This window comes from Pezoporus wallicus, unplaced genomic scaffold (genome assembly GCF_028554395.1).
Source record: "Pezoporus wallicus isolate ANWC-B61680 ecotype Strahan unplaced genomic scaffold, APGP_CSIRO_Pwel_v1 contig_3573, whole genome shotgun sequence".
Taxonomy (NCBI): domain Eukaryota; kingdom Metazoa; phylum Chordata; class Aves; order Psittaciformes; family Psittacidae; genus Pezoporus; species Pezoporus wallicus.
This window is the reverse complement of record NW_026642425.1, coordinates 719,797-746,020: the sequence shown is the minus strand read 5'-3', so window position 1 is coordinate 746,020 and position 26,224 is coordinate 719,797. Positions and strand designations below refer to the sequence as shown.

Sequence of the window (26,224 nt, the reverse complement as noted above, 5' to 3'; positions counted from 1 at the left end):
CAGGAAAGCGGATGTGCACGCCTCCTAGAGGCTGCTCGGAGGAAGCTCCCCGAGGAGATGAGAAAAGTCCATACCGGTCTTCTATTGGCTTCTGGTGCTGTCCGTCCGGCAAAGGCCCGCCCCCTGCGCCTGTAAGCCCCACTGATAGGCAGCTCTACACGAGGCGGGCGAAGCCTTCCTGGGCGCCGCCATTTTCGGCGCCGCTGCCCGGCGAAGGGGTGGGGTCATGGTGCCTGCGCGGGCCCGGAGCGAGGGGCTGCCGCCGCGGGAGCGTGCCCGGCGGGAGGATGCGCGGGGCCGAGGTGAGCCGAGGCCAGGCCAGGTGGTGCCGGCAACCCCCAGTGCTGGCCGACCGCAGGTAAGGGCAGCTGGGGGGCTGCTTGGCTGTGGGGGTCGCGGGCCGGGCGCGGCCGAGGAGGATCCCGGCGGGACTTCTTCCGTGTGTGCCGGTGCCCTGGGTGAAGGGAGGGGTTCCCCAGGTGGAGGCCTGCCCGGTCCAGCCGCGTAAGGGAACCCCAGCATAAGGATCCGCCCAAGCACCTCAACCCCGGTCATGGTGGGCCATGCCATGAGCACTCCTGGGGCTGTCGTGGCCGTGCCCCGAGCGCCGCAGTACGGTGGTAGCGTGAGGACTGCTTTGGTTTTCGCGATTTGCCAGCCCTTCTGTCTCTGGCACTGCCCTCACCACCGCCTTTGACCTCGGGCGTTATCTGCGGGAAGCGGCGTGACAATAACGGGGCCTTTGCTGTTGTACATCTGGAGCAGGAAGGACGAGTGCTGTGCCGTCCTTGGCTGGGGGGTGAGCGTGGCCCCGGGCTTTGGACTCGTGGGTTATCACACAACCAGTCTGCAGTGAATTAAAAGCATGTTTAGTAAAGAAAACGTCTTTCTGACATCAGTGTGTGAACTGTTCCACATGGAGTTTCAGGTGTCCGTACGCCAGGAGGCTGGATGGACGGTGTCATAGGAAAATAATGACCCCGTGTTATGCGGGTGACCTCCAGCTTCTCGGGGCAGTGTAATGAAGTGCCCTACCTGGATTCCTGCAGGGACCTTGCTGGCTTCCAGGGTGATGCTTGCAGACTCTGCCAGCATTTGTGACACCTCTGCTGGGGTCCTTGCAGAACTGAGGCAGCATCTGTTTTTGCAGAGGTGTATGCAGTGCATTAACATTACAGGTGTATGCAGTGCATTAACATTACATCACAACTGCTACTGCAGAGTGAGGTCTGAGTGGTTCCTGTATAGATTTTGTCAAAGGTTCTTATGCAACCTTAAGATCCATGTGGATGTCACCAGTAACAACTTTATTACTTGTACAGCCCTTGTTGCATGTCTTTGCTTTCTTTGCAAACTGAACAGTAGTGACAAACCGGATGAAAACAGTGCCCCTGTTGCTGGTGTGCTCCTCCTCCACGTGCCTCACCTTCATTAGAGCCAAAGTGGAACTTTTTAGGGTGAGTTAGAGAAGCATGAACTGTTTCTCCTTCTGCAGAGCCAGTGTTACCCTGACCAACAGATTTCTGGACATAGGCTGTTATTCTTTCGCCATCTCTCATAGTCCACAATGGTTTCAAGGCACTCTAACCCTTGAGACTTTTGCTGTCTGAATTCGCTGACTGCTTTGACATAGAATTGAATTGGATCCTGCAAGAATCATCAGTTTTTTTTATTGCATTGGCTCATATAAATGCTTGCTGCTGTGTGTAAGAATATATATGAGTCAAGCAGCTCTTTTCTGTCACTGTAGGATGGAACTTTAAACTCACCATGCAATTCAGCCAGAATGGAAACATTCTGTGGCCACATAAAAGGTTAAAAAGCTCCAAGTGCTTCTGTTTGAACATTTAGGTTCAGAGTGGAGTTGCCGACAATGATTATTTCATCTCTCTAAATAGGAGATTGATTTTTATCTCCTGACGTGCAAGATTCCTGTTTGAGTATTGTTTTCACTTCATATAAAAGCATTGTCTTTTGGTGTTTCTGTGGGAGTGTCCTCAAAAGTGTGTTCATTCAGTGTTCCATCCCCAGAGATATCAATGCACAGGAATTTTAATTTCTGAAAGACTGGCTTATAAAAGACTTTTCATGATTTACATAACAAATTTGGTGGCTTTTCCAGAGCGAGGAATCTTTGCTTGTTTAGGTCTTCCTTGTGGAGAAGATGTAGTATGCTATTGATCACCTTTGTCTGAATTGTTTCCACTTCTGCTTTTTCATCTCCCCTTAGAATAGAAGTATCAGAAATGCATGTGCTCTGGGGACTTCTGCAGTGGGACAGTGCTGATCTTTTGGTTCTTTGTAGACTTTGTGTTACAGCTGCCTCTTCTCAGTTGTGGCCACCTTCTGTTACAGTGGGGTTTTAGATTGCTTCTTTAGGGTGGCCTGGGCTGGAATATCTCATCTGCCAGCACCTGAGTGTGTCTGCAGTGTGCGTGTGTGTGGGGTATGAATATATACCTCCTTTTCAAAGACTCTCATTGATCTTCCAGTTACAGCTCATTCAGCAGTTACTCTATTTCTGCTGGCACCCCATACATTCTGTGACTCACTCTGTGCAAGGACTGTGGATTTGCTGCCCTTCAGTGTCTACATCCATTCCTGACAAACCAGGACTTCCCAGTTGGTGAAGGACTGGAGAGGGATTAAGAGGCTATGGGTGGCTCTCAGATGCGGCCAGGGAGCATGCCACTCTGGAGAGCCTGCTGGCTGCAGCATCTGGGGGGGGTCTCAAGCCTGTGACTGTGCAAGCCACTACTTCCTCCCCCAGGAGCCCGATGGCCTTGATGGCAGTCACTGCTGAGGCTGGCTTGGCCAGTTCTTGATTTGTTGTGGTACTGGTGGTGAGCTGGTGTCCTTAAGTTCTGGTATCATCAGGTGTTGGTCTCCATGGTAGTAAATCACTAGCATTTGTAGGGTTGTGCCAATAGCTGCTAGAGATACTGATGCAGCAGCCTGTTATGTTTTGGGAATAAGTGAGTTTAAAATGAATTCCACTTGAGTGAGAACTTGAAAAAGCACTTGGATGGGAAACAGAAAAATGGAAAATTGATGCTGGGCGAGCATTACAGAAATCAGCTGATCTGAGCAGCAGCAGTCTCCTGTTGCTACAGTGTGCTCTTAATAGTGTTTTAAAAGAGATACACTTTTTCTAAGCTTTTGTTGTGTTTTGTAGTTTTGACATTGTTGAGCATGAGGGTGGTGAGGCCCTGGCACAGGTTACCCAGAGAAGCTGTGACTTCCCCATCCCTGGCAGTGTTCAAGGCCAAGTTGGACACGGAGGCTTAGAGGAACCTGCTCTAGTGGAAGGTGTCCCTGCCTGTGGCAGGGGTTGGAACTGGATGAGTTTTAAGGTCCCTTCCAACCCAAACCAGTTTGAGGTTCTGTGACCCCATGTCTGTGCAGTCATGCCAGCAGGCACTCACTCACCTTGTCTGTTCTGCCTTGCTTAGCCTGAATTTTTTCAAAGATCATAGAGTCATATAATCATAGAATAGTTAGGGTTGGAAAGGACCTTAAGATCATCTAGTTCCAGCCACCCTGACATGGGCAGGGACGCCTCACACTAAACTATGTCATCCTAGGCTCTATCTAACCCAGCCTTGAACACCACCAGGGATGGAGCATTCACAATTTCCCTGGGCAACCCATTCCAGTGCTTCACCACCCTTACAGTGAAGAACTTTTTCCTTATGTCCAATCTAAACTTCCCCTGTTTAAATTTTAACCTGTTACCCCTTGTCCTTTCACTACAGTCTCTAATGAACTGTCCCTCCCCAGCATCCTTATAGGCCCCTTTCAGATACTGGAAGGCTGCTATGAGGTCTCCACGCAGCCTTCTCTTCTCCAGGCTGAAGAGCCCCAACTTTTCCAGCCTGTCTTATACGGGAGGTGCTCCAGTCCCCTGATCATCCTCGTGGCCCTCCTCTGGACTTGCTCCAACAGTTCCATGTCCTTTTTATGTTGAGGAAACCAGAACTGTACACAATACTCCAAGTGAGGTCTCACAAGAGCAGAGCAGAGAGGGGCAGGATCACCTCCTTCTACCTGCTGGTCACGCTTCTTTTGATGCAGCCCCGGATGTGGTTGGTTTTCTGGGCTGCAAGCGCACACAGAAGCAGGCTGATACTCAGTTTCTCATCAGCCAACACCCACAAGTCCTTCTCCACAGGGCTACTCAGAATCTCTTCTCTGCCCAACCTGTAGCTGTGCCTGGGGTTGCTCCGACCCAGGTGTAGGACCTTGCACTTGGCATGGTTAAACTTCATGAGGTTGGCATCAGCCCACCTCACAAGCATGTCAAGGTCCCTCTGGATGGCATTCCTTCCCTCCAGGGTATCAACCGAACCACACAGCTTGGTGTCATCGGCAAACTTGCTGAGGGCACACTCAATCCCACTGTCCATGTCAGCGACAAAGATGTTGAACAAGATCTGTCCCAACAACGATCCCCGAGGGACACCACTCGTTACTGGTCTCCAGCCGGACATTGAGCCATTGACCACAACTCTTTGCGTGGGGCCATCCAGCCAGTTCTTTATCCACCTAGTGGTCCACCTATCAAATTGATGTCTCTCCAGTTCAGAGACAAGGATGTTGTGTGGGACAAACACTTTGCACAAGTCCAGGTAGATGACGTCAACTGCTCTACCCCTGTTCATCGTTTCTGTAGCCCCATCACAGAAGGCCACCAAACTCATCAAGCAGGATTTGCCCTTGATGAAGCCATGCTGGCTGTCACCAACCACCTCATTGTTCTTGTGCCTAAGATGATAATGCTCTTTTCACTGAAAGCGTTTTTTTTCTTCCAGCCTGTAAACTGCCACACACAGCTGTGTGGGGACTTGAGCAGCTATACTGACTGCCCAGACAGTTTTATTTTTGCTTGCAACATTTACAGAAAACAAGCTCAAATACAGGCTATCCTTCCTGGCAGTAAATTGCAGTGTAACGTAGAATAGTAAATATTTTCAGGTTCCTTTTAAGATGTCTTTGAGTGTTCCGCTAGATGTGGGATGAAAGGGAGTTAATTCAAATGAACTTTTTAATCTTTATAAAGACAATGATGGGATCACTACAAACCTAACATTACACAGAATAAGGGAAAAAGCCCTGCTGAATTAGTTCAGTAAATATTTAAATTAGTAAATATTTTATAAGGTGTTTTATAGCATCTCCCAACATTTATGTGTGTATTGCAAAACAAATATTCACACGTGTTGCAGTTTGTGTTCTGGTTTAGTTGACTACACTACAAAACTTCCCAAAGTTCAGTTAGGGTTGCAGTTCTGTTGTGCTGGTCAGTGTAGACTCCCCTAGGCTAATACTGATTGCACATGGAGCATTGGCACTGTAAGTAGTGGGACTTGAGGCTGGTACTTCTTGGTGCTATGTCAGGGTTTGCTTTCACATGGTGTAACTTAGGGTGTGTATTTTAGGATAAGGAGATGAGTAACCATCCCTATCTTAAATGGATCGTGACTCTTGTTGCTTTTTGTTTTTTTTTTTTCCTAAAGGTGTTGATCTGGTGTTAGTACCACTTCTCTTTTTAAACATGGGCTTTGCTTTTTTGTTATAAACATTTAAAAATACCTGAATGTGTCATGTTCATAACAGTAAGAAAACATTTTCTTTCTAAAACAATCCCCAAATCATTCAGAAAAGGTCAGAGTGAGTGTAGTAGGTAAGAATTCAGAAAGGCACAGAACAAAAGCCAGATCGTAGGTTGTTGTGGTGTCATGGATCAAGGAGACTCCCGACATCTCTCCTTGAAGTCAGTGCTAAAGCGAGTGCTAAAGGCAGTTCAGCCATTTGTGGCCAAAAGCAGTTCTGAGACTACTGGCAAGTTGGGGTCTGAAAGGATTAATGTACCAGGAAATACTTAAAAGAACAAAAGAATTGTGACTTCACCAAATGTTTGTGTGGAAGGAATGAGTATAAGAACTGTGTGCAAACCCCTGCACTCCTGGCGCTTAGGTGGCATGGGCAGAAGGAGGTATTTATAACTGTCCCGAGTTAAGTAAAACTTTTCACTGACCACATTGCTGCAGAGGAGTGCCCTTTTTCTTTCTAAAAATGTTTTCTCTGTATTTAAACAAACTGGTATTAGAGTTTTTCTTGGAGCATTCACCTCCCCATGCTAAACAAGCTCAGTGAATCCAGGCTTTCCCAAGGACCTATTTTCTAGATGTTCCCTGGAGGGGCTTAACTGTTAGCAATGAAATAGTTAAGCTCCAAGTAGTTGTTTTCAGTTTGTGTATTTAGTCTGGAAGAAAAATGTATATGCCCAAATCACAGAATGGTTTGGGTTGGAAAGGACCTTAAAGCTCATCCAGTTCCACCCCCCTGCCATGGGCAGGGACACCTTCCACTAGACCAGATTGCTCCAAGCCCTCTCCAAGCTGGCCTTGAACACTGCCAGGGATGGAGCAGCCACAGCTTCTCTGGGCAACCTGTGCCAGGGCCTCACCACTCTCACAGGAAAGAACTTCTGCCTAAGATCTCATCTTGATTTCCCCTCTGTCAGGTTAAAGCCATTCCCCCTTGTCCTGTCCCTACAGACCCCTGTCCAAAGCTCTGTTCCAGATTTCTTGTAGACCCTTCAGGCACTGGAGCTGCTCTAAGGTCTCCCCTTAAGGAGTCTTCTGTTCTCCAGGCTGAACCAGCCCAGCTCTCTCAGCCTGTCTCCAGGCAGAGTTGCTTTAGCCCTCAAAACATCTCCGTGGCTTCCTCTGGACTGGCTTGAGCAGGTCCAGGTCCCTCTTGTGTTGTTTCCCCAGAGCTGGAGGAAGGACAGTGGGGGGGGGGGGGGGTGTCTCCCTAGAGTGCTGTAGAGGGGGAGAATCCCCTCCCTTGACCTGCTGCTCACACTCTGGGGATGCAGCCCAAAACACTCCAACTGTCACAGTCGGTCTATTAAAAGATATTACTTCACCTCACAAAACTTTATCTCATTTAGAGACTGACATCATCCCAGCTACAGCAGTGCTGCTTTTACCACTGGTGTCCTGTCCTCTTGATGCTGTTGCTCCCAATTTGTCCCACACCATCTCTAGTTTGTCGTGGTGTACTTTTGTGTGTTTCTGTACATGTGTCCCGAGTTCTGAAGCGCAGGAGATGGTCAGGGCTTTGTCAAGTTGCTTTCTTCTGCAGTAGGATTATCGGACTTGTTCCTTACTGCTGTTTCTCTCTGGATTGCAAGCTTGGGGGATTTTGGGTTGGATTTTTTTTCATTAGGTTCTTGACAATTTTGAATGCTGCCCGAAGGTAGTGTTGATGCTGGATGTGTTTGATACCAAAATTCGCCTTTTGTTGATACTGACTTATAACTTTCCCTGTTTCAGGAACCGTGGATGGAACAGACATCTGAGCAGCTGAACTTTTTATTGAAGGCTTGTGTGTAGACCCTGCTGCGTGAATGACTGCGGCATGAAAATGCTCCCTGGAGTGGGTGTGTTTGGAACTGGCAGCACCGCCCGGGTACTGGTGCCCTTGCTGAGAGCAGAAGGCTTCTCCATTGAAGCTCTCTGGGGGAAGACTGAAGAGGAAGCCAAGCAGCTGGCAGAGGAAATGAGCATCTCCTTCTACACGAGTCGAACTGATGATGTCTTGCTGCACCAGGATGTAGATTTGGTTTGCATCAATATCCCTCCACCACTAACTCGGCAAATTGCTGTGAAGGCTCTAGGTACCTTTTTATCTTTGGAGTTGGACCACAAATACCTTGCTCCTTGGCAGATTGAAATTTCCAGCTGTTAGCTCAGCACGGTTGTCGTTGCACCAATGTGCAAAAGCAGTGTGAAGGTGTTGTGTGGAATTGGTAGCTCCACCTGTGAGAGGTCACCTAGAAGTTTTTTGTAAATATGCTGTTTATAATTGCTTATAGGTTTGCAAGTCTTGAACCAGTTGGGCTAAAATACCTCATGTCTTCCTCAGACTAAACTTATGATGGGTTATAATAGGCAGGTTTTAATAAAAATGAGCTGTTTCAGAGATGATGTTGATGGTGGGGGGGAGTGTGTAAAATGATTTTATGCCCATTTGAAAAAAAACACAAAAACAACAAAAGAACAAATCAAACAAAACTCCAAACCACCCCCTGGCAACTTTAAGCTGCTTCATTAATTTCAAACCTTTCCATGTTCTGCAACAGAAAACCAGGCTGTGCCTGGGGCAGAGGGGTTCAGCCAGTGTGCTGTGACCCTGGCTACCACCTGGAGCTCTTTTTGGACATCCATGCCCATGGCAGGCTTGTTTGGTCCTGGGTGCAGACTTGCTGAAGGAATCCTTTCACCACCTGATGCAGGAGGAAGGAGAAGGTGGGGACAGCAGGAGCAATGCAGCAAGATGGGTGGGTTAAAGTGTCTGGGAAACAAGAGATGACACCCCAGACTGGTTGAGCAGGGAAGTGGGAGCCAACTGCATGGGCACCCTGACATTCCTTAATTTTCCAGCCTAGGACTTTGTAGTGTTAATATCCTCTCACCTGGTGCAGTGTGGGTATGGGTTTGTGTGTAAGCTGTAAATAACAAGTGTGATAATTTTACTTTGTTTACAGGAGGTCCACACGAGTTAATTTTAGGAGGGCTGTTATCTCAAACCATGTGATCCAGGGTGGTGTGGTGTTCTTCACCTCTTTGCTCTATAGCAGTTAATTTTTGAAGTAAAAAACTTGCTGCACAAACATTTGAATGCGACTTAGATATGCAGCAAGGGATTTCAGGCAGGGTTTTTTTTCCTCTTTTTCTGTTTTACATTATTAGATTAGTTTGTTTACCTTGTTAGAGTACTGTCCTTCACATTTTAGGTATTCTGATTTTGAATATTTGACCTGTAAGTTGGAGTTTGTCTCTTTAAATGTACTAGAAGTTCTTTCAAGCACTAGTAAGGTAATCAGTATTTCACTAGTTCTCACAGCTGTTGTTGATCAAATGGGCTAAAAGGGGAAGATTGACTCTTGTCTAGTGAATTATTAACTAAAATGGATTGAAATTTTTTCTTCAATGGCTGGGAACCTCTAAGATGACATTATCCAGAGAGGTAAATGGGGGCAAAGCTGGTGCAGTAGTACAGAGGTGATAATGTATACTTGACTGCAGCACAGATAAGTGGGAAGATGGAAAAGCTAGGGAACTGGAGGGATGTTGTGGAATGTTCTGATCTGCAAACTGGTGCAGGTGTCTCAGACCCAGTGTGATGATTACGTTGTCTGTCAGCTTCCTAGGTCCATCACAATAGTATTTATAGATCCGCTACCAAATATGTCATGACATATTTTAAGCCAGTGTTGGATGGCTTGCTGTGATTGAATGTTCTGAAGTAACACAAAATCAGGGTAGGGCTAGAGACAGCAAGTACATTTTCTTTAAAAGTTCAGATTGATACAGCGATGTCTAAATAGAATCACAGAATGTTTTGGGTTGGAAAGGACCTCAAAGCTCATCCAGTTCCAACCCCCTGCCACGGGCAGGTACACTTCCCACTAGACCAGGTTGTTCCACGCCCCCTCCAACCTGGCCTTGAACACTGCCAGGGATGGGGCAGCCACAGCTTCTCTGGGCAACCTGTGCCAGGGCCTCACCACCCTCATAGGGAGGAACTTCTGCCTAAGATCTCATCTCAGTTTCCCCTCTCTCAGGTTAAAGCCATTCCCCATTGTCCTGTCCCTACAGGTCCTTGTCCAAAGCCCCTCTCCAGGTTTCTTGTAGACCCTTCAGGCACTGGAGCTGCTCTAAGGTCTCCCCTTAAGGAGTCTTCTGTTCTCCAGGCTGAACCAGCCCAGCTCTCTCAGCCTGTCTCCAGGCAGAGGTGCTCCAGCCCTCACAGCATCTCTGTGGCTTCCTCTCGACTCGCTCCAGCAGCTCCAGAGCTGTTGTTGGAGGCCTCAGAGCTGGACAAAGTACAGGTCTTGTGTGTTTTGTTTTGTTTTCTTGGAGGTTGTTTGTTTTAAAGTTCTTACACTTTTATTCATACACTTCTTTTCTTTGCCTGTTTTAAAATGTGCTTACATTTTTACTTCCGGCAGAGATGAGAGAAAGACCAAATTTTTCCATGTGTTACAACTTGCTTACATTAAGTTTCTTACTGAGAGGCACCCATAAACAAGCCTGGGTACAGCTCCAGCATGATGGGCACAAAGCACTACCACTGAATTGAGTTCATGAACCAGACAAAACAGGTCAAAGCTAAGAGGATAATTCAAATTCATATCAGTGTAATCTCATCGTTTATCTCCACAATAGGCAAAGCAAGAAGCTATCCTAAAATCTGTTTCTTTTGATCTCAGAGGAACTAAATTAATTTCACAGAATGTCTGTGTTGTGGTTCATGTCCCACAGTTAAAATGCATCCACCTTTGCATTAAGGGAGCACAGAGTGGAGTTCCCGGCTGGAGTAGAGTGTAAAATATGGGATGTTTGTGTGTGAGGCAGAACATGAGAAGTCCTCAGAGTAAAATTTCTTCAGAATACTAAAGGTAATGCTGCTGCCTGTACTGAGCCCAGCCACCAAGGGGTGGCTTCTGGAATGGCTGCAGGGAATTCTCATCCCTCTTGGTTTATACTGGTTGACTGTATCATTTATGATATCTTTGCAGCAGATTGTTTGACTCCCTGGTTTTGTGGAGTCCCTACAGATTACAGCACATACATGTTAATTCTGAAGGAAGGAGTGAGAAAGGGCTCTATCACTGTTTTGGGTGGTCAAATCCAGATTTCCTGTTCTCGAAACAGGATGTACAAGCATGCTGTGAGTGCCTTTTGCATATTGTGCTTCCCGTTTCTGTGACAAGTCTTTCATACTGCAAGCGAACAGAAACTGGGGTGGAGGAGTGTGTTCTGGAATGAGCATTCATCCATCAGGAGGCTCCCTAAGCAAGTCCGTCTGAAGCAGCCAGTTATCTGGGAAGACTCCTCAGATGCTCCTGGCATCTTAGGATGGACAAAGCAACGTTCAAAGGTCTGGTGTGGTTCAGCAGCAGCCAGTTGTCCATCTTCCTAGGTGCAACCTTGGGTACCTGGTGTTATTCAGGGGAGTAAAGAACTGGGGCTGCCGTTCAATGGGCATGTTTGCATGGGATAAATAAATAGCTTTAGTAGCTGGAGTTGACATCAGAGCTTGTGTTGAGAGAGGTGAGGCTAGGGACTTCAGGTGTTTATGGACAGTGCTGGATGGACAGCTGTGGCTATGATAGCCAGGCAAAGCAACAGCTGAAGAGGGGAAGCGGTGACTGTCTCTGCCCATCCCACTCCTCTCACACAGCTCGTGCCCTCCAGACTGTGCTGCAGGGACACCTCTGTGCATGACTACCCTGTGGTGTCCACTCACCTGCACATCCAACCAAGACACAGGGCAGCAGGACCTCTAACCATGCAGGCTACTTGGTGGGCCCCCCTTGGCCATGAAGGACCTCCATAATGGAGGTTGTCTCAGACTCCTTGTGGAGTGCTGGTCTGCACCTGGGCTGAGGCATAGAGGAGACCAACAGTGTTGTGCGTCATCTCAGCAGCAGGATTGGGGATGGGGGAGTCAAAAATGGTCCCTCAATCAGGAGGTTACCAGTGGGAAGCCAGAGTGTGCCCAGGGACTTTGACCTTGCCCTTCTCTAGACTCATGTCAATTTAGGGTATTTCTTTGGAAGAGACCACTAAAATTTGTAGTCTTCTTGTCTGACTGAGATTTGCTTGTTGTATTAGAAATACAGGTTCTGAGTTTCCTCTGGCTGTAGTTGTCCCATAGCTGAGCTAGGCACTGCAGCCAGGAGCTGCACTGGGGGATCTGGCTTCCCCTTGCTTGTCAGAGCCCCATGTAAGTACTGGTGCTGGTTTCTACTCATCAGGGAGACCATTAAAAGCTGTTCTGAGCAGGGAGCACAGTCTGCTTCTGTGTAAGGCAAGGCTTTTGGAGAGGTGCCCACCACCATGTGCAGTGATCCCTGCAGTTCTTGGGGTAGAAACTGGTATGGTGTGACTGACCTTCAGGTCTGACAGCACCAGGCAGTGTCAGAGACTTGTAGGTGCACCCTGTTTGTTACCGTGAAAAATGTAATGTATTTTTCAGAGTGGAAGTCTATGGAAGATTAAAGCCATGCCATGGGTGAAGATGGGGGAGGAGGACTGTTGAATGTAGGAATTTGGTTGGAGCTTGACCTGGAATGCTCTTGTATTGCTTTATTTTTGCTTTAAAGTTAAATAAAAATGAATTGCTGAGTGCCCAGGTTGATTGAGGCTGAGCACAAGCTAAAGTGCATTAGTAGGAAGGCTGTATGTGCAGACCGATATGTGTTGCTTCCCATTTAGCAATGCTTTTTAAACAATCCACCTTCCAAAGCATTCTTTCTAATTCTGATACTCTGTACACAGACCACTAAGTATGTTCTATGACCCATTTCTATTCATCTATTTGAAATACTAAATTCATATTGATGGTGAAATACAAAGTGAAAATCAAATCTCCCTTTCACTCACCTCTTCCCTACAGGGGATATGTTGTTTTACTTCCTCTGGCTGTACAGGCATTCAGATAATTTTCTAGCTATCACACGCAACTCGTGTCTTGATGGATGCCATGTGATGCCATTTGTCTTTCAGGATGTAAAAGCCCTATCTTTAGTTGGAGTCTCTGTGGGGGAGCTAGTCAGCTCTACAAACGGAGCATCCTGGAAGCAGCTTTGACTCTTGGTGCTCTTGGCATTCTTATTTCAGTTCCCTCTGAAATTGCATGAGGAAAGCTTGACTCCAACACCACTTCTTGGCAGCCTTTGGAGCATCTCAGCGTATTCCTCTTGTGTGTGCTATATTTTATTTTTTTTTTTCCCCTCATTTGTGCTACAGGAATAGGGAAGAATGTGATCTGTGAGAAAGCTGCTACCTCTGTGGATGCCTTCAGAATGGTGACAGCTGCCAGGTACTACCCTAAGCTGATGAGCATTGTTGGCAATGTTCTCCGTTTCTTGCCCACCTTTGTGAAGATGAAGCAATTGATAGAGGAACACTATGTGGGCACCGTGATGATATGTGACGTGCGAGTGTATGGGGGAAGCCTGCTCAGCCACAAGTACAACTGGATCTGTGATGAGCTGATGGGAGGAGGTGGCCTGCATACGATGGGAACCTATATTATTGACCTTTTGACTCACCTCATCAGCAAGAGAGCAGAGAAGGTCCATGGTTTGCTCAAGACTTTTGTGAAGCAGAACACAGCCATAAGTGGTATCCGCCATGTTACTAGCGATGACTTCTGCTTCTTCCAGATGCTGATGAGCGATGGCATCTGTTGCACTGTGACTCTCAACTTCAACATGCCTGGATCATTCATCCATGAAGTCATGGTTGTGGGGTCTGCCGGTCGCCTTGTAGCTCGCGGGACGGACTTGTATGGGCAGAAAAACACTGCTCTCCAGGAAGAACTACTGTTTACAGACTCTCTGACTGTCAACAAGGGCCTTCTGGATCAGGGGTTTAAAGACATCCCGCTGCTTTACCTAAAAGGAATGGTGTACATGGTGCAAGCACTGCGGCAGTCTTTCCAGGACCAGGAAGACCGTCGGACATGGGATCACAAACCTGTCTCCATGGCAGCCTCCTTTGAAGATGGTCTGTACATGCAAAGTGTAGTAGAGGCCATCAAGAAGTCCAGCAGGTCAGGGGAGTGGGAGGCTGTGGAGGTGATGACTGAGGAACCAGATGCCAATCAAAACCTCTGCGAGGCACTTCAAAGAAATAACTTATGAACATTCTTCCTTGGGGGATAGGATAGTTTAGGACAGTCAACACTGCTGGCTGTAATGTAAAGAACCTCTGTTTTTAAGATATGTAGATTCTTATTTAATAACCCACCTCCCTTGGTTTTTTAAACATAAAATGTGTCATGCTCTGAGAGAAACTGTTCTGATTTAAATTGTTTAAAGAGTTTTAAATGTTTCTGTTTTTACAAACATTTAATTTTAGTCTTGGTGACCGGTAGGAAAACTTGAATTGCCCTTTGCACTTGCTGAAGTGAAGCCTGGGAGCTCTGCCACTGTGTGGCTCTGGAATGGGACACAGGACACAGCCCCTGTTGCACACGGTGCCTTTTTTCATGTTTTTTATGTGACGGCACACAGGGCAAGATCAGGGAGTATCTTTTGTTCAGATGCCTTTTCCTTCTCTCTTGGGTAAGTTCTACTCCTCAGTTTGCAAAATCTGGTAAAAGAATTTAGTGATGGATCATGTCTCTGAATAAAAAGGACAAAAGGTAGAAATAGGACAAAAAGTAAAAGGACAAAAAGCAGAAGGAAGATTGGATTCCAGTTTGCAACACAATCAGCTTTCTGGCTTCCTGCACATGGCAGATGTCTTTCAAATTCATTTAGACTGGTATTTTATTTAAATGATGCTATGAATTTTCTGTTGCCTGTGTCCTGGCAGGTACATGTACCTGTGCTGATTTGTGCTGTTTTCCCATATCTCTAGACATTATTCCTTCTACTCAAGAGGTCACCTGCATCCAGCAGCTTTGTTCCATAAGCTCTGTGTCTGTTGGTTCTTTACTGCCCAGCAGCACTGGGGACTGTGGGGCTATGTCCCCATTCCTGTGACTGTTCATAAATGCCTCTCAGGGTCACAGGAGTTCCATAGTGCTGTGGAAAATGAAGTTGGGCATCATTAACCTTCCAGGGACCTGACAGTGGGAAGTAGGGAGGCATTTCCTACCTTTTGCAGCTCTCTTTGCGTGCTGGCTGGGTTACTCTTACCCTATACACGTCCTGATAGTTGAGGGAATGGGGACTGGCCTGTCATGATTCAGACTGCTCTTAATCTCCAACACTGGATATTAACCCTCTGTCCCTGCCCACCCTCACTTGCTCCTGCAGCTTGTGTCCAGTAGAGAGATTTGTTGGCAGATGATGGGTGGAGGTTCATTCCATTGGAGAAATGTCCCTCTCTGAGGGAGACATGTGCTAAGGATAGTCCAATTTTACTACATTTATTTTGTCTACTTGAAAGCTTTTTTTAATGCATTTCCCACTAAATTGTAACTCAGTGTATTTAAGTATATTAACAGGCAAACTGCTGTTTGATAAACTGGTCCTTCCTGAAAAGTGTCTTGTTTTCTACAGAAATAAAAAGTTGTGTTTGTTGAAAACATTCTGTATGCAGCTGTGTGCTTGGGTTTGATTTGGTCAAGCTAAAGCCATCCTAGTAAGTGTGAACAGAAGACTTACAGCTGGGGATCAGTTCCTCACAGCTCCTCAGAACTCCTCAGTTGGGTTCTTCCCTGCTTCTGTGCTGTTTTGCTGCTGACTGGGTGGCTTGGGTGTGGAAAAAGCTCAGTGGTACCACAGAGTCACAGAATGGTTTGGGTTAGAAGGGACCTTAAGATCATCTAGACCTAACCCCCTGTTGTGGGCAGGGACACCACACACTAGATCATGTCACTCAAAGCGCTGTCCAGCCTGTCCTTGAACACTGCCAGGGATGAACCGTTTACCTGCCACAGGCAGGGACACCTTTCACTAGACCAGGTTGCTCCAAGCCCCATCCAACCTGGCCTTGAACACTGCCAGGGATGGGGCAGGCACAGCTTCTCTGAGCAACCTGCGCCAGGGCCTCAGCACCCTCACAGTAAGGAACTTTATATATAACCTGAACTTCCCCTGTTTATGTTTAAACCCATTCCCACTTGTCCTATCACTATAGTCCCTAATGAAGAGTGCCTCTCCAGCATCCTTGTAGGCCCTCTTGATACTTGAAGGCTGCTATGAGGTCTCCACGCAGCCTTCTCTTTTGAACAGCCCCAACTTTCTCTGCCTCTCTTCATACAGGAGGTGTTCCAGTCCCCTTATTCTCGTGGCCCCTCTGGACTTTCCAACAGCTCCATGTCTTTCTTATGCTGAGGAAACCAGAACTGTGCACAGAGCTTCAAGTGGGGTCTCATGAGAGCAGGATAGAGGGCAGGATCACCTCCTTTGACCTGCTGGTCAGCACCCCCAGATCCTTTACCTTGAGGGGCTTTCCAGCTGCTTCTCCAAGCCTGTAGCATTGCATGGGGTTGTTGTGGCTCAAGTGCAGGACCCGGCACTTTGCCTTGTTGAACCTCACCCCATGGGCCTTGGCCCATTGATCCAGCCTGTCCAGATCCTTCTGCAGAGACGTCCTATCCTCCAGCAGATCAGTTGCCTCTCCAGATGATCAGTGAAGATATTAAACAACACTGGCCCCTGGTACCAAGCCCTGGGGGACACCACTAGTGGCCAACAAAGAAGGGGCACAGGGAAGGACACGACTAACAGCTGTAACATAAACCCCAAGTCCCAGGAGCAACAAAAATTATATCTAGACCATCGGGAGATCAGTGTACTAATATCCCATGGGACTGTCAAATCCCTCCAGTCTGGAAGCTGCCATGAGCAGGAGTATAGGAATATTCCCAAACAGCAATATGGTGCATCACTTGGGAAGGAGAGGAAGAAAGGCCAGAGGATCCCTGTCGTGGTTTAAACCCAGTCAGGTAACTCGTTCACTCACTTCCCCCCTTCTTTCCCTCCCCCTACTCCCAGAGGGATGGAGAGGAGAATCGAAAAGAATGCAACTCCCACGGGTTGAGATAAGAACAGTTCAGTAACTAAGGTATAACACAAATCACTACTGATACCACCAATAATAACAATGAGAAAGGAAATAACAAGGGAAGAGAATACAACACCTCAGCACCAGCCAACCGATAACTCGCCCCCCAAGCCCGACCAAGCTCCGACTGACACCTCCTCCAACCCTGCAGTCCCCCAGCCCTTCCGGCTAACTCCCAGTTACATCCTGGGCATGACGTGCTGTGGTATGGAATACCTCTTTGGTCAGTCTGGGTCAGGTGTCCTGTCTCTGCTTCCTCCTGGCTTCCCCTCCTCCCTGGCAGAGCATGAGGCTCACAAAGTCCTTGGCCAAACCAAAACATCCTTGTTATCAGCTCTGTTCCCAGGCCGAAAGTCAAAACACTGCACTGCACCAGCTACCAAGAAGGAGAAACATGACTGCTACTGCTGAACCCAGGACAATCCCTTACAACTAACACTAATGTATTCTAACCTCGCTACACCCTGAACCACTTCAAGGACATAAAACCAAATGTGATACTGGATCAAAGCTGTTGCTCCATGCTGTAGCTGAGACTTGTTTAAAATGGCTGATTTGTTTGCAGTATTCCATTATACTTCATAGTATAGTATAGGGTTACAAATTACTGTAGCTGAATATGTTTCTGTTAGCTCCGAAGAAGAGTACATGATACTGTTCAACACTGTGGAAAAAAGAAAGGCTTGCTATGACATTTTAATGTATAGACCTGGTGAGGAGAGAGTAAATAAAAACACCTAGTATAAATAAGAAGTTACTCTGATATTCTCAGTGTCTAAGAACATGTAGGCTAGATGATAACAGTTTATGGCTGTGTGGACACCTCATAGGCTGCGTGGAGACCTCATAGCAGCCTTCCATTATCTGAAGGGGGCCTACAAGGATGCTGGATAGGGACCTTTGCTAGGGACTGTAGTGATAGGACAAGGGGTAATGGGTTAAAACTTAAAGAGGGGAAGTTTAGATTGGATATAAGGAAGAAGTTCTTTACTGTTAGGGTGGTGAGGCACTGGAACGGGTTGCCCAGGGAAGCTGTGAATGCTCCATCCCTGGCAGTGTTCAAGGCCAGGTTGGACAGAGCCTTGGGTGGCATGGTTTAGTGTGAGGTGTCCCTGCCCATGATAGGGAGGCTGGAACTAGATGATCTTAAGGTCCTTTCCAACCCTAACTATTCTATGATTCTATGATTTGTAATTGTACTAGCCCAGATCCCAAAATCTTAAGAATATACCCAGTTGCTCAAACTTTAAGGCCAGAGTGTATATGTAGAAACAATACCACCCCTTTAAATGACTCTTGGTCACCACATGTCAACTCCAGTCACCAAGCAGATAATGATCCTTAGGAATCACTTGCACTCAGTTAGGGATTCCAGCTTTCGGACCCACAATATGGAATAGCAGAGAAGGAAAATGGGCAGCTCACCTCCCTGTTGCAGGTCAGAATCAATACTGGATACAAGGATTACTAACAGTGTGTTGTCTGTGGAGAAAGGCACCTCTAGGAACTAGCCTGTGGGGAAGGATAAGACGAGACACATTCATGGCACACCACAGTACTGGAACTATTATAGAGTGGTTTCTAGAGTCTATCTTAGGCAGCCTCTTTCAAAACCAGGCTCTTTTTATATCATTCAGGTTTACAGATGGAAACCTTGGGAATGGAAGAACTGAACATCCAGCTGCAAGCTACTTCCAAAATGGCTTCACAGAATCACCTGGACTTCAACTTACTTTTACTGCACAAACATGGAGTCTGTGGCTATTTGGACTGGAAAAATGTCATATTCCAAATGGCACTGAAAATCTGGACAAGCAACTAGATCAGCTGAAGGGAGCAGCAAAAACTAGCTGTGGTCTGAGAACAGCATGGAAAGTGGGTGGTTGAGTAAAATGCCCCACAGGATGCAATTCCCCTTACCAGGGAGGTTACAGAGCCTACTTCAAACTGAGTATGCTCATAACACTGAATGCAGTAGCTCGTATGATTTTTGGATGTATCAAGAACATAATTATATGAGTAGTAGTAGCAGGATCCTCACCTATAATGGCATCCACAACTCAGGAAAGATTTGAGGAGGCCCCCTCCTAACAAGTAGGAAGAAATTCCAATTAGATGTATGTCAGTGGGAAGAATATAAGGAGGTGGTTTTAGAAAGTCTTGAAGCCTCCCAAGGACAGAGATTTGAGATTAAAGGGATCTAAGTGAGACTTATTTTAAGTATGAAATATGTCTAAGTCTCGAAGCGAGAATTGTTACTTGGCAATAAAGAAGGTAAAATTTTGTACTATGTGTGTGAAAGCCTGAAAATGCAGAGGTTTGAATTTTGCATGTCACAAGGAAGTCCAGTGTTTCCTTAAAGCTCTCACACCTCTAGAGGAGGTAGAAGACTGATACAGAAACCATCTGGACCAGAAGACCAGTAGCTCACTTCATAAAGATTAGGAAGGCAGGTGTAATTTTGAAAAGCCCAGCAAACCAAAGGCAGCAGTGTTCTTAAGGGAACCTGGTTCATTCTAATACTAAAACACCTTCTGCCATAAGAGACCCTTGCCCACAGAGACCCTTCCTCACGGAACACATGCAGTGAAATCAATCTATACGTCTTGAAACAGAGATGAGAGTGTGTAAGAGCCACGATGGCAGACACATACTGCTGTGTGTGTGGAAAACCCAGATTTCACTGTCTGAACTGTATGAAGGGGAGAGTGGGCAGGGCATCATCTCTGCCCGGACATGGGTAAACAGCCATCTTGACTCTGTGTGTTACTGCACTCTCTGCATACCAGGTGAAGAGCCCTAATTTTGGAATACCACCATCACAGCCCCATGATGCCAGTAAGATCATATCTAGCAATAGAACTCCATTCTATCCATAGCTCTGTGCTGTCCTGTACAGCTCTGTGCTAAACCAGCAAACGTCACCCATTTATTGCCGAGGGAAAGTAAGTCCCACCAGAAGATCCACTTCCCACCTCCTTGCTGCTTCCCTCACAAGACAGCTGTTAAGTAGATGGTTTTGGAGATCCTCTTACCTATCTTGGACTTACCATGTCAACTTTTGTGATCAACAGGATCTTTATTCTTCAGCCTGACTCACTGCAGGCATTGTTGGAAGACACCAGCTAAGCAGCAAACTCGTGCTACTGATGGTATCACTTCCTTTGCTCCATGGGTAAGTCTCTGCCACACTGTCCCATCCCAGGGCCCCTGTGCCAGGTAGGGTCCAGCAGCTGGTCCCAGGCAACTGCTTTTCACATGTGAAGAACAAATGACAGCACATACATCCGAAGGACAGGTGACATGCTGGTTTATTTTATAATGCAAAACTGATTTTTTTTTCAGGGAAATCAGGTTCCCTGCAACCAGGAAAAAAAAAAAACAACAAAAAACAGCTACAAGCCAGCAAACCAAAATCCAAAAAACCCCCAATGCAGATCAGGCTGTAGTTACCAAACAGGAGGCAGAAAGCTGAGCTGGTCATCTGAACACCCTGTCAACATCCAGCTCCATGGAATTGTCACCTGCTACCCAGCACTGGGATCTCTGGAGCACTGCTGGCCCCAGTACCTGCAAGAGGAGAGAGTGAGTGCATCACCTGCCAGCCACCTCCTCCAAGGAGCGCTGTTTGCAGCAGCAGGACACCAGGCCCCAGCACTGCAGGGGGAATAGCTGCTCTGGGTGTCCAGCCTGATCTCCTGCTTGGAGCAGGCCTGTCACCAGCTCCAGCTCAGGCTGGCCTTGGCCTTGTCCCACCAAGTCTTGGAAAACAGTTCTGGAACATGGAGACTGTTGAGTCAACTCCTAGGGGGAAAGATCTGGCTTCATTTGGCTGGGCCACCTAAAAGCTTCAAGAGAAAACCCAAGGGCAGAGCAGAGCTGCTGCAAAGGGCCAAAATGACCCAGAGACATCCAATCCACTTCTCTACAAGCTGGAGACAAGGGTGGAAGAAGCAGGATGAGGTGACACAAGCTGCATAAGCAAGGGCAAAATTGGGGAGGAGGGGGTGGGTACAAGCTGTTGGGACCAGCAGGAGAAGGCCAGCTCCCTGGGGAATGCTAGAGCTGGGAAAACCTTGTTGGAGCTCACCCTCCATCTGCTGAGCTGCTGCGCTCCCAGGGGCTGCAGGGTCCTGGCTCTGCTGTGGCAGTGCTGGAGCTTCCTCTGCTGCTGACAAGTCACTCAGCTCTGGCATGCCCTGGTCAATGTACTGGTACAAGTTGCGCAGGCGCGGCCTTTTTCCTGGAGAGGTCCAAGAAGAGCTCAGTGCTGACCACCCCTTCCTTTCCCACAGCTGCGCTGTAGCTCACAGGCTGCAGCAGCCCTGCCAGGAAGAGAAGGAGGAGAACCTGGCCCTTGAGCTAAGGCTACCTGGTGGGACACATCCCAAAGACAAAGCAGCAGCTGGAGGGAAGAGACATGACAAGCCTGTCTGGGATTCACAGTGCCCATCTGAAAACTCTTCAGTGGCAGAGCCCCCACCATTACCCAACCCACAGGGATGCTGCCAAGTCTGGGAGAAGTGGAAGGGCTGGACTATGGATCCAGTCTCATACCAGCGCCATTCCTGAGATGAGTTAGCTCAAGCACATGCTGTCCCAGTCTAGCTCAGCTTGTGGGGCTGCAGCCACCAGCTTTGCTCACCCAGCTTGTCATCAGATGTGGCACCACCGAGTGGGAGCAGGTGGCTCTCTTGCCTCTTTTTCTTCTGGTGTTTGGCAGAGAGGTCAGCAGAGAGGGCACCTGTCTCTTTGACAGTGGAATGTGCCCTCTGGAAATCAGGGTGCTGCAACAGGAGCACTTGCGAGTTAAGCCTGTGGGGCAGAAAGCAGCTGTGGGGCACAGTCAGCTCCGTGGCCTTGGCACAGGAGCCATGTCCCAGCACAACCCTTGGTCTGTGCCTGCACTGTGGCATAGTGCTGCCTGGGGCTGCTCCTGCCCTGCCTGGGCTGGATCAGCTCGCTGGCAGCACTTGGACATCACTGGCTCTGGCTGACAGATGCCTCTGAGCTCCTGCATTGCCAAAGGTGCTGTTTCCCTTCCCACTGTGAGCCCCACAGCTCTTTGGGCTTCTCCCTTTCCACGCTTTGGTTTATTTGATCTTCTAAACCCTAAGCAACTCTCAAAATCACTACCAGCTTTGCTCCTTGGTTCTCAGCAAAATACAAGCCAAATCAGAATGATGTCCAGCCACAAACCCTGAATACTAGTGTCTTCCATCCCATGCTCATCCCTTCCATCCCTTGTTTCACTCCCATGCCACACAGCCTGCCCAGGGCAGATCCAGACCTAGGTGTCAGCAGCGGGATGTTGTCTCATGAAGGAGATGCTGGGACTTACTTTGCCCTCTTGAGTTTGAAGCCATAGACTAGCAGCCAGGCCTGCAGCTCTGCCACATCGCTGAAATCTGCCAGCTTTGGGAAGAGCTGCTTGTTCTTTTCCATCTCCTCCTTGTACAGCTCAGCGTGGACAAGAACATTCCGCCCATCCTCAGACCACTGCAGTGGACATGTGGGACAGCACTGGTAAGTGATGCTCCTGTCCTGCTGGCCCCTGTATCTGCTTCCCCCCTGCCCTGGCATGGATCGTCGAGTCTCAGACCCTTTGCTGGGTGGTAATGACCTCCTGGATTTAGGGTTTTACACCCAGGGCCTGAGGGTGAGCCTGGCTGGCTGGTGAGTGGGACCAGCCCACACTGCTGTAGGGGCTTTATGGTGGATAGAGCCTACTGAGGCTCTGGTTGCCACCCTGTCCCCTCATCACATACAGTGGCACCACCAGGTCTCAGGCAGCAGCTATGGCCACCCTTGAGCATGTCACCAGGGCAGAAAACTGCTCTGCAAGGAGATGGACATGATTCAGTTGCCATTTCACGCAGCCTAACTCAAAACTCGCAGGTAATTATTTGGGGCCATTTACACTCCGATGAGAAAGACCTGGGAGTAACATCATGCCTGTTGTTTCTAGGGAGCGGATCTGGCTCAGGGACATTCATCCTTTGCAGAAAGGAGCTTTTGTTGTTCCTTGCCTCCCCAGCTCATGGCACGCATTGGGACCCCCTGTTCTCACACAGGATCAAAACGCATGCCCATTGCAACCCCAGCACGGTGTCACCCTGCACCTCCAAAACTTTGATGTCTGGGCTCTCCAGGGCTGCAGACAGCTGAGCAAGGATGTGCCCCAGGTCCTGGAGGCTGCGCTGCTCCTCCTCGGGGTTCCTCTCCAGGGCAGGAGGATCTGCCACCGGGGCAGACATGGCAGCAGCTCCCAGCCACCAGCGTGTGCTGCATGCAGGGAAACAGCTCTGAAGTCTGTGTGGGGGCTCACCCCAATGCACGGCCAGGGCCAGCCCCAGCTGCAGGGACATGACATGGGCGGAGCTGCTGATGGTGGTTCCCCCTCCCAGCCCTCAGTCCAGGCAGCAGCTTGGAAGCAGCTGAGCTCTGCCCAGTACAAAGCCCACATGAGGTGCTCCAAATCATGAGCCTTCAGAGCTCTCCCAGAACACCTGGGGATGAATGCAGGGAACTGCTGGAGCCCCCCACCCCTTCCTGAGCTGCTAGAAGCCCCTAACCACCCCAACACACCTTGCACCTCTGCCTTGTACCTTCTTCAAGCCAACTATCAGCACCCAGCCCCTGGCCTTGGTGTTGCCTCCCCTTCACTGGGGAGGTGAAGCGACGTTTTGCCTGTTAAACGGACATCCGCCACTGGCCAACCGCCATCCTGAGTGGCTGCAGCACTGTCTGTCGCCCTGAGCATCTCACTGCTGGTCCCGACATGCACTGGCTTCTCTTTCCAGCCACCAAATCTGTGGCAAGGCAGTCCTGCACCAGGAATACAGGATGGGGAGGATGGCACAGGCTTCTGAGAGCTGCAAAGCCATTTGTGAGTGTTTTAAGCCCCGGTAATGGGTTGAGTGGTATCACTTTGAGCCTGTCCTCCCCACTTTTCCCTTACAAGCCTCCCCATTCTCAGCTCTGGGGATGGGTTTGAAGGTTTAAAGGTTTGGCAGAAGATTCCAGAAGACCATTAGCTCCTGTAGAGGACACATGGCAATAGGTCTCCAGATCTGGGCTCCTGTGTGAGAAGGGAGGTGGAAGAACCAGGGGGGGCCCAGGGGATGCTCCCTGGCACCTTCAGGACACAGTGGAGCTGGGCCCAGTGGGACTGACTGTGGTGGTGATGGAGGCTCAGGGGTGCTGGGGATGCCATGGGTCTGGGAGGTGCCCTCAGGAGGTGGGGAGTCTCCATCTCAGGGATGGCAGGGCTCTGTGGGACATGGCTGCAGCCACAGTGACACTGCTGTGATGGGAACCAGGGGTCCCAGAGGTCACCTCCTCATGAACGCTATTGTGGAGTCTGTGAAGACCAGCCCCAAGTCCCAGCCCTCAAGCCAGCAGCCCAGAAAATGCTGGGATTTTGTTTGACTTCTGCACGTAGAGTGCTCAGGAGAGGCTGACTTAAGCAGAGAAGTGGGCTCTGTCCTCATCATGCCATGGTGGGAGCAACAGGCTCCTGCACAGCTCCTTTGTAAACACAATGGCATTTTATAGCCTGAAGAGAGTGATGTGGCAATCAAAGGGCTGCTTCAACAGGTGAAGGCTGACCCCAAGAGCTGCATCGCCTCTCCTCAGCAATAAAAACCCCGAAATTTAACCACCTGGGTCCAGAGCAACAACACTGAGATGTACCATTATGAAGGAAAAGTATGGTTATGAGCAAACACATTCAGGCACATGGCGGTCTCCTGGTGCAGCAAACCTGGCTGGGGTGCACATTCTGCTGCTCTCGCATGGCTGAACCTCCTGATGTGACCCAGCCCAGGGAGTCTTCTGCTGTCACCCAGCAAACAACAGCTTGATGGAGAGCACACTCTAACATGGCTTTATTTCGGAAAAGTTCAGCTGCTTGAATTGGAAAGAAAATTGTGAGGATGGAGGCACGGACCCAGAGGTAGAGTGCAAGCTGGATCATTCATTGCAAAGATTACACGATATTTAAATACTTCCAAGCAATTAGCCAAGTACATCTGTGCTTGCCTTGCAGTTACATCAGGTAAAAGGTCTATCTGATTTTCCTATCTTTCCAGTTCCAACGTCCTTGTGCCTTGCCAGTTCCAACATCTTCCAAGTACCAGTCAGGGACAGGTCACTCTTAATTGCCAGCTGTAGTTCCTCCTTCCCATGGTCTCTGACAGCTTTGATACATTCCACCCCTCACAGAAAATCACAGAAAGGAGAAAGAAAAAAGTATTTCACCACAGTATGCATATATCTCAAGCCTTGTTCTGTACCTGCCCCCCATGGTTTTCTTTCAGGACATACACCAAGTTACACACTGAAGTTTGGATAGCAGGGAATCCAGTCCCACAGCAGCAGGAGCTTTTTGCCTGGTATGGATGCTTTGATGCACTGCACCACCTTGCTCTGAGCTGTAGGGTAGGCACATGAGTAGAAGCTAGCTCTAGAGACTGACTTCCTTGGTGCTGTGGAAGGTTGGGATATGTAGAATCCCAGATTGGCTTGGGTTGGAAGGGACCTTAAAGCTCACCCAGTTCCAGCCCCCACCATGGCAGGGACACCTTCCACTAGAGCAGATTGCTCCAAGCCCCGTCCAACCTGGCCTTGAACACTGACAGGCCGTGGGGCAGCCATGGCTTCTCTAGGCAACCTGTGCCAGGGCATGATGTCTCTCACAGGGAAAAATTCATTCCTTATATCCATCCTAAATCTCTCCTGTTTAAGTCTGAACCCATCACCCCCTGTCCTATCACTACAGTCCCTGATGAAGTCCCTCTCCACCATCACTGTAAGCCCCCTTCAGGTACTGGAAGGCTGCTCTAAGGTCTCCCAGAGCCTTCTCTTCCCCATCTTGAACCAGCCCAGCTCTCTCAACCTGTCTCCAGAGCAGAGCTGCTCCAGCCCCCACAGCATCTCTGTGGCCTCCTCTGAACTCACTCCAACAGCTCCACATCCCTCTTGTGTTGCTGCCCCACCGGTGGACACAGGACTGCAGGGGGGGTCTCCCTAGAGCACAGTAGAGGGACAGAATCCCCTTCCTAACCTGCTGCTCATGCTCTGGGAATGCAGCCCAGCACATCGGGGGGATCTGGGTTCAAGCACACACTGAAGCTGGGTCATGGGGAGCTTCTCATCACCCTGCATGCCCAAGTGCTTCTCCTCAGGGCTGCTCCATCCATCCTCTGCTCAGCCTGGGGATTTCTGCTGGGGATTGCCCCGACCCAGGTGTAGGACTTCACACTTGTTGAGGCTCTCATGGTTCCACCTCTTCAGCCATTCCAGGTCCCTCTGGATCTCATCCCTTCCCTCCAGTGTATCAACCACAATACACAGCTTAGTATCACCACAGACACGCTGGGCGTGCTCGATCCCACCGCCCATGTCGCCGACAGGAGCCCTTTGGCTCCTTCCCCAGGCCCTGGAGGAGGGCGCGATTCGGATCCTCCCCAAAGCCCCGGGAAAGGAGATGCTGCAGCAGGGCGAGCCTGCACCAGCGCCCGCTCGCGCCGGGCCGGGGAAGGGGACCCGCCCGCTGGGGATCGCCGAAGACGAGAGCAGAGGCGAGCGCTAAGCCTCGGAAGTGCCGCGGACAC

The 26,224-nt window shown here is 48.9% G+C and overlaps 2 protein-coding genes across 3 annotated transcripts; one reads left to right on the top strand and one right to left on the bottom strand.

Moving 5' to 3' along the window:
* The first annotated feature begins 175 nt into the window (after window positions 1–175).
* On the top strand, window positions 176–15,125 carry GFOD2 (Gfo/Idh/MocA-like oxidoreductase domain containing 2). Of its 2 annotated transcripts, none has more exons than XM_057430427.1 (3): window positions 176–358; window positions 7,344–7,687; window positions 12,831–15,125. In XM_057430427.1, exons 2-3 carry the CDS (start codon window positions 7,429–7,431, stop codon window positions 13,727–13,729), a joined length of 1,158 nt encoding a protein of 385 aa, XP_057286410.1. In that variant the 5' UTR covers window positions 176–358; window positions 7,344–7,428; the 3' UTR covers window positions 13,730–15,125. The 2 variants fall into 2 exon arrangements, with proteins under 2 accessions (XP_057286410.1, XP_057286411.1); XM_057430428.1 differs by having other exon boundaries at window positions 231–302.
* Window positions 15,126–20,002: 4,877 nt separating this feature from the next.
* Window positions 20,003–23,238, bottom strand: LOC130610486 (uncharacterized). Its single transcript, XM_057430442.1, has 6 exons — window positions 23,192–23,238; window positions 22,730–22,892; window positions 21,949–22,106; window positions 21,253–21,422; window positions 20,698–20,850; window positions 20,003–20,177 (listed from the first exon to the last, which is right to left on the bottom strand). The coding sequence occupies exons 2-6, from the start codon at window positions 22,862–22,864 to the stop codon at window positions 20,128–20,130; spliced, it is 666 nt and encodes a 221-aa protein (XP_057286425.1). The 5' UTR covers window positions 22,865–22,892; window positions 23,192–23,238; the 3' UTR covers window positions 20,003–20,127.
* Window positions 23,239–26,224: the final 2,986 nt, after the last annotated feature.